Source organism: Capsicum annuum, chromosome 11 (genome assembly GCF_002878395.1).
Source record: "Capsicum annuum cultivar UCD-10X-F1 chromosome 11, UCD10Xv1.1, whole genome shotgun sequence".
Classification (NCBI taxonomy): Eukaryota; Viridiplantae; Streptophyta; class Magnoliopsida; order Solanales; family Solanaceae; genus Capsicum; species Capsicum annuum.
In genome coordinates, this window is record NC_061121.1 from 17,724,535 (window position 1) to 17,732,645 (window position 8,111).

Below are 8,111 nucleotides of genomic sequence, written 5' to 3' on the forward strand. Positions count from 1 at the left end.
CAGCATGGACTATGGAGTTGATAGTTGTTGGAGGTTAGGAGGCAAAGATTTATAATCCACCAAACCATGTAATCGCTCAAATAAGTAAACGTGAAGAAGGGAGATAGTAGTAGCTCAGTTGGTTAGTTGGTTGGTTATCTGAACTACAAAACTTATATATAAGAGTATTATTCTCCACATTTTAATCTCTTCTCCCATTTTTCCCCTTCACCTATCCTGATTTTCTTTTTAAAATAAAAGTAAACGTGAAAAAGCACAAGTAGGCCACTTTGGGGACTTGTAATTGAAAAATAGCGATTGTCAGAGAGTTACAAATTCTATGAGCAAGACTTCATGATAGTGTCCTTGAGTTTGAAACTCCGTGATAGCGACTATTTTTCATTTACAGGAACTGAGAAGTGGCTATTTGTGATGGTAAAACGTCACATCCACTTCGCGTTACTATCAAAAGTTGAATAGGCCTATGAATTGGTAAGAACCTTCTCTCTTGTTTTCATAGCCAATGTGGTTAGTTTGACAAATGACTGTCCAAAAGAAATATGCATAACCCAAAGTGTATTGGATCAACAGACAAATTAACCACTCAGGTATGAACTCTCAAACAGAATAAGAAAGAAAGTCAACCCAATTTTCTGCTTGATAATTGAAATGAATAACTGGGAATGCAATTACACGAAGACAGTAGAAGCATATCAAAATAAGTTGCACAAAGTTGATTCAATGGAAGTGCATCTTATTTCAGAAAAAGGCACAATGCAACATGGAAAAGAAAAGGACTAATAGGTTGAAGATTAGTAACTCTCAAGGGAAAGAAAGAGTGAGGAAAGATCTCTCCTCGACGAAGGCTCCTGGACCAAACGTTGCAAACTCAATAGTTTCATTGCATTTCCTTTTGGGGAGTATTGGGCACTCGATGAGGTCGATACCATATTTATCAACACAAAGATAAACCTGATACAGTTGGCTGTTTCCAAATAAATCCTTATTGCATTCTATTGCTGCTTCGTATCCAATTCCATTTTTTATAGCTTCCTTGACGGCTTCCAAGCTGTAAAAGCCTCCTGGTTCGGATCCTGCAACATATTTGTTTCAAACTTAAGAGAATAATTTGATGCCGAACTGGACCGACAAATTCAAAATGTTTACAGAATGGAACTGGTTCTTATTAAGTACCTGCATTCTTAAGAACTGAAAGCAGATTCACCTTCTCCTTAATGGTCAGAGCTGCTTTGAAGTAAGAATGCTCATCAAGAGTAGAAAGAGAACAGGTGCCGTGTTTGTTCCATTAGTGTGACCAGAATTTTGTTCCATTATTTTTTGGACAAGCAAGCGTTGGCCAGTTCTCTTGCATGTCACCTATCAGGTCTTTGATCTGCACCAACACAAATTTTCATGTGCACAGTTGGCACCCAGATCTTCAAAATGACCAGTCTTCCCACCTATGTAAAATATAGTAATTTTCATCTGTGCAGGATAAATTAATGTAGAGGCCCTCCCTTCAAACACACTAAAGCAGTCACATAAGAATCACAAAAAGGAACTCCACTGGTAGAAACATGAGAGAAAATTTGCTTGAGGAACTATTTCAACAAAGTTAACTATGTTCACCAGAAAATGCCAGTGTGCCAGAGGTACGAAAGAGCATCATATTATAATACGTAAAATCGCAATTCATTGAGCTTACCTCTGTTTCATCATAGAGGTTTCTCTTATCACAACTTGATGGATAAGAGCCGTTGTTGTAATTTGGCCAAAGAACATGAATGCCAAAGTCGAGTGCGGGCTTTCCAGTAGTTGGATAGCAACAACTTCTCTTTAGGTCACATTGTGCTGGCGGTCACTGAAAACAAACATAACGTTTAAGTTAGAAAGTTCAAATCTTCGGAAACTCCAATAATTATTACCCAAATACATTCCAAGAGTAATAATAATATTATTTTCGATGAGGAACTAACGATAAGTGGAAAACTTTCCTGCTGGACAAAGTAAAAGAAATCAAAACTCTGGGAGGCACAGAGGACAAACAAACAGTTTACTACAATAAGCTTGATCAGCATGGGGCGGTAGTATTCCATCCTTGCCTGCAGATAAGGTTGTTATTGAGTTGAAGATGGTGTTTACCATCTAGAGCTATATATATACACACATGTATGAAAATCAGGAATTACCAGGATTACCAGTGTGTGGATGGGAACGATCACCAAAATTCGTTTTAGTAATAATTGTTCTATGTATGCCAAAACTGGTAAAATCATGTGGAAAACGCACTGCTAATGTTACTCTAACAGGACAATCTGGAATGTGCCAAGTGGAGCCATTTCGTGATTCGACTCCCAATGACAGAGAAGCGTGGGAAGCATGCCAAGAAGAGTGACGAATATCCTACACGAGAGACCACATGTATTAGGAAACTACATGGTAGTTCATAGAGTACAACTGATGGCTAGTGGCCAGAATTTCATCAAGTAGATTAATGCATTACAAGTTTTGTGGTCCTCTCTTCTCATAAAGCATTATTAGTTACTTACCAAAAGAGGCTCTGTGGTCCAATACATATAACGGTCCCATTTAGGGCTCTCTAGTAGGCCTATGTTTGGAAAATAAAGGAAATTATAACAAAAATGAAAACACAGTATGTCAAGGATGTTAGCTAGTTGTGGACTTAAATGTCATTTTCCACAATATAGGGAAATAACGTATCCAGTTTCGGTTCTCTTCTTGAATTAACGGTGTTTAGTACTTCAGTTGTTATTAAGAAAGTGTAGATTCAACTTTAATTTACAGATCACAAAAATTGAAGAAACTGAGCAGAATGTAATATAGTAAGAAAGGACAAGAATCCTACTTATTTGCCAACCACAGTTTTGGACTTTCACCAGGATTCACTAGCAAAACAAATTTGTAGGAAAATCTCTTTTCATGGCGGATGAGAATAGCCAATCATCACAAAAAAAACTCTGCATTTTCTCCGGTTGACGTTGAGCTGGTAAAGCCTCTCTACCTTTGAGGTAGAGTTAAGGTCTGTGTATAATCTACCCTCACCAGACCCACTTAGTAGGACTACACAGGGTGTTGTTGTTGATGTTAAGCTGGTAGAGGCTTGCTCGCGCTATGGTACATTCCAGCAATTACGTAACCAAAACTACCCACCATAACTTTTTCCAACTTCAAAATTGATGAAACACGTTAATGTGAAGGTGGTGGATGTTTCCTCTCGCAAGAGTGCATATCGTTCATTTGTCACCAAAAATCCCCACAAGAGCAGTTCCCACCTTCAAAATGATGAAATCTATGCAAATCTCTGATAATAATGTTTCGTTTAAAGATAAGTGATATGAATTTTGCAGCTGAATGGCAATCCTCACAGATTCTAAGGTTCTTAACAACGCGAATTGTTTTTCCAGGTGGACTATTAAGAAGACCAAAAGTAATTGCCAATTTTTCACTGTGGTACCTCAAAGTAGCTTCTTTATCTTCATCTTCTACGCCAGGACGAAAAGAGATAGAAGTATCAGGAACATAACCAACCGATTTCAATTTCTCAATTAACTTGTCAACTTCCTGGTGCAGCTCCCTATGCTCAATACGTGTAACCTCCCCGGAGAAGAATTCGTGCAGTACATTGTTAACCTCTATCGAACTATATCCTGGAATTTTTTTAATCCCACTTTCTTTCATCAATTTCCAGATGTAATTCACTTCTTCCCACTTCCCAGCTCGTGCACACATGTTTGAAAAGATCACATAATCACCACCATGTGATTTGTCCATTTCGAAGATTCGCCCAAGTACCAGCTTCCCCAAATCCACATTTCCATGGATGCTGCAAGCAGCTAACAATGTCCGCCAAAGTAAAACAGTTGGCGGAATTGGCAATTCCATTAAGAATTTAAAAGCATCAGTAAGGCGGCCAGCCCGAGCTAACAAATCCAACATGCATCCATAATGTTTCACCCCAGGTGCAATCCTGTAGTTCTCTTTCATGCTATTGAAAAATCTAAAACCCTCATCAACCAATCCACTGTGGTTGCAGGCATAGAGGAGGCCCAAAAATGTTATTCCATCAGGACTAACTCGAGCGTTCTGCATCTCTTGAAACAAAGATATTGCACAACGGGCACGCCCATGAACAGCATAAGCCATGATCATTGCTGACCATGCTTGAGTGTCCCTATAAGGCATACTCTCAAAAACAGAAATCGCATCATCCAAGCTCCCACACTTTGCATACATATCAATAAGTGCCGTGTTCACCTTAACATATTGATCAAAACCATTCTTCTTAACATATTCATGCACCCATTTTCCAAATTCCAACGTTCCCAACAAAGCACACGACGAAACAACACCAAGAACCGTAACATCAGTAGGCTTAATTTTCTTCACTTGCAACTCACGAAACAACAAGAGAGCCTCATTTGGCTCACTACTTCTCACATACCCCATTATAATCGCATTATACATTACCACACAAGGATCACCTATCCTATCAAACACACGACGAGCTGAGCCATTGTCATTACACTCAATGTACATATTCATAAGAGCAGGACAAACATACATATCATCGTTAAGACCATACTTAATCATAAGACAATGCAACTGCATACCTTCCTCCAAAGCTTCAGCACGCGCACACGCCTTCGACAAAGAAGGAAAAGTATACAAATCCGGTGCAACACCCAACGCTAGAATCTTCAAGAACGCGATAAAAACATTTAAAGGGGTGTCACTACGCGCATATCCTCGCGCCAAGAAGTTAAAAATAACTATATCTGGTTGAGGAATTTGATCAAACAGGTGGTGTGCATAATGCATATTGGCAAGTGTTGGATCATTTACGCAAAATTTTATGAGCTTATTCATAAGAAAGACATCTTTTTGCAGTTGGGTTTTTATGGAAAAGGCTTGAATTTGCTTTAGCTCTTTTAAAGATTTGCATTTGGGTATAAGGGAAAGAGGGTCAAGTTCAATTGGTGTAAATGTGTGTTTTCTTGAATTTTTTGTATTGAAATCTTGGCAAGAGAAAAGGTGTACTGTGAGTGATGGAGCTTGAATTGCCATGGATTATAGATTTATATATAGTTGTTCAATTTTTTGGAGGGAATAAGTTGAAGTTGTTAAGGTTGTCAAGGGGTTTTATAGTGCAAATCAAAGTTCAAGGATTAGTTTGAGTTTGGATTTTCCTCTTTTTGTCGAGGTGGAGTTACTGAGTTTAAGTTCAAGTTGGAGTTGGAATTGAAATTTTATTTGATGATGAATATAAATTAAAGTTATTTTAAAAATTTTGTGAGAGAAGTATGAGTGAAAATAAATAAAACTTATTTTCATTTTTTAAAATATAATTCCGAAATTGTATTTGAAATTCTCATTGATAAACATCAAAATTTTTACTTTTTTCATTAAAGTGAAATGATTTTTCGAAAGAAAATAAAAAAGTTACTCATGGTCAAACGGTTACTTATTCTCTTTCTTTTTTTTCTTTCTTTTTATAATCATGATTTTCTTACATTTCGATTAATTATTTTGTCCATCTCAACTAACTGCACGATTTATTACTCTATTCGTTTCATAATAAATGAATTGTTGAATTTTGATACATTTAAAATATAAATTTAACACAACTTTTCATTTTTACCAAAAAAAAAACAAAATTGATCTTGTAATACATTTTCAAAAGATAATTGATTGTCAAATCATAAAGGTAAATTTAGAAAAAAATTCAATGATTCACTTATTTTAAAACACCAATAAATACCTCAATAATTCACTTATTCCAAAATGAAGGTATTCCGAAACGGAGGGAGTACTATAGTATTCTATCATAATTTCTTTACTTTCATTACTTTTGTTATGTACTCTAGTATAATAAATCTTGAGCCGAGTTATACTCTCTAACTTCCTTAGCTAATGATTGGTTTATCTCATTAGCTTATCAGAAATAAGTTATACTTTCTCCGTTTCAAAAAGAATAATCTAAACATGAAATAGAATCTAAGAAAGTAAAGAATTTTTATTCTTGTGATTCTAGATTAAAATTACGTCAAATTTATCAAAATATATTTTAATCTTATAATCTTAAATATATCATGCGTAAAGTTAAAATTGAAGTATTATAGAAAAAAGGCCGGGGAGGGGGGGGGGGGGGGGGGTCATTCATTTTTTAAACAAACTACTCAAAGAAAAGTAAATCATTTTTTTTAAAATGGGAGAGTAGTATTATTTTTCATGAAGTTTTCACTTTTATCATTTGGGTTAAAATCGTTTACACCCCCGAACTTTATTATAAAAATCAAACACCCCTCTCAACTTTCAACAATGATCATTCTCCCTCCTTTTTCCTATTTAATTTTTTAAAATACCTACTTTACCCATATATTTATATCAACATTTGAATTAAAAAAAAAAACTTTTTATAGACACAATTTTTATTTTTTTAATCTATATAATATATTTTATATCAGAAGCTAAAAGTTTTTTTTTAGATGAAAAAATAAAAGTGAGAAATATTAATTGAGTATATAAATTAATGACATTCTATAACGAAATAATAAAAATTAATTTTATTAAAAATAAAAAATCTAATATCTATTTATACGTGAAAATAATAGGTAATTATATTTTTATAAATATATTTCAATGCAGGTAATACGAATTAATTAATAGCAGAGGTCCATCGAAAATAACTTCTCTACCTCTCCGAGGTAGTGGTAAGGTTTGCGTACCCCTACCCTCCTCATACCCCACTTAGGGGATTTCATTGGGGTGAAAATCAATCAAACACCACCCTTAATACTGAGCAACAATCATTCTCCCCCTTTTCACTATGTAATACCTATTTTATCCTTAATATTTTTAATCTTCTGTTTATATAATATTTTTTATATTATATATATTTATCTTTCATAACCGATGTATTTAGCATTTTTATTTAAATTCACTTACATTATTAGTAAATTCTTTTATAAATTAATTACAAAATCTAATGGTATTTTTTACATTCAGAATTTTTATATTATAGGTGTTAAGTATGTATGTGCAGTGGCGTAGTGAGGATTTTCATTGAAGGGGTTCATAAGTAAACATACGAAATAGTCGAAGGGAGTTCAATATCTACTATATATACATAAAAATATTTTTGATGGTGTAAAAATAGTATAACTTTTCGTCGAATGGAGTTCGGATGAACCCCTGAATATAAGGTGGATCCGCCACTGTGTATGTGTGTATATATAATTATGTATGTAGATGCATATTTTGATTCACTCTTGTTTTTTAATATCTATATAGATAAACGAGTTTTAGTTATCAATATGAATTATTATGTAAATTGTAATTTAAAATTCATTAACAATAATCATTTGATTTGTAATAAATATAGATCTACAACAACACCATACCCAGTGAAATCCCCTAAGTGAGGTATGTGGAGGATAGGGGTACGCAAACCTTACCACTACCGTGGGGAGGTAGAGAAGTTGTTTTCGAAGGACCCTCGACTATTAATTAATTTGTCTTACCTACATTGAAATATATTTATAAAAATATAATTACCTATTATTTTCACGTATAAATAGATATTAGAATTTTTATTTTTAATAAAATTAATTTTTATTATTTTGCTCATTTATTTTATTATAGAATGTCATTAACTTATATACTCAATTAACATTTCTCACTTTTATTTTTTCATCTAAAAAATAACCTTTAGCTTTTTATAGAAAACATGTTATATAGATTAAAAAATAAAAATTATGTTTATAAAAAAGAAATTTAAAAAAATATTCAAATATTGATATAAATACAAGGGTAAAGTAGGTATTTTGAAAATCAAATAAGAAAAAGGAGTGAGAATGATTATTGTTCAGAATTAAAGGGGGTGTTTGATTTTTACAATAAAGTTTGGGGGTGCAAATAATTTTAATCCTTTTTATTTAGGGACGGCTCAAGCAAATTAGTGATCTAAGATCAAAATCAAACGGAGGCCTTGAGTTTCTAGGATTTTTTATTTTTTTTGAATAAGTCCATTTTTAAAATTATATAATTTATTTTTTTCTAGTAATATATTTTAACTTAATAATATAATCAATATATTGAATCTTTCTTTCGAT

At 33.5% G+C, this 8,111-nt stretch overlaps 1 protein-coding gene across 7 annotated transcripts; it reads right to left on the reverse strand.

Moving 5' to 3' along the window:
• Positions 1 to 619: 619 nt before the first annotated feature.
• LOC107848285 (pentatricopeptide repeat-containing protein At2g02980, chloroplastic) lies at positions 620 to 5,230 on the reverse strand. Of its 7 annotated transcripts, XM_047399574.1 has the most exons (6): positions 2,846 to 5,216; positions 2,178 to 2,382; positions 1,956 to 2,081; positions 1,685 to 1,840; positions 1,174 to 1,372; positions 620 to 1,073 (listed from the first exon to the last, which is right to left on the reverse strand). In XM_047399574.1, the coding sequence occupies exon 1, from the start codon at positions 5,062 to 5,064 to the stop codon at positions 3,241 to 3,243; it is 1,824 nt and encodes a 607-aa protein (XP_047255530.1). In that variant the 5' UTR covers positions 5,065 to 5,216; the 3' UTR covers positions 620 to 1,073; positions 1,174 to 1,372; positions 1,685 to 1,840; positions 1,956 to 2,081; positions 2,178 to 2,382; positions 2,846 to 3,240. The 7 variants fall into 7 exon arrangements, with proteins under 7 accessions (XP_047255530.1, XP_016548498.2, XP_047255528.1 ...); XM_016693012.2 differs by having other exon boundaries at positions 1,174 to 1,439; positions 1,685 to 2,081; positions 2,169 to 2,382; positions 2,846 to 5,230; XM_047399572.1 differs by having other exon boundaries at positions 1,174 to 1,439; positions 1,685 to 2,081.
• Positions 5,231 to 8,111: the final 2,881 nt, after the last annotated feature.

Excerpts from the sequence above, each read along its gene's own strand:
- LOC107848285 (XM_016693012.2), bottom strand. The coding sequence starts at position 5,064 with ATGGCAATTCAAGCTCCATCACTCACAGTACACCTTTTCTCTTGCCAA.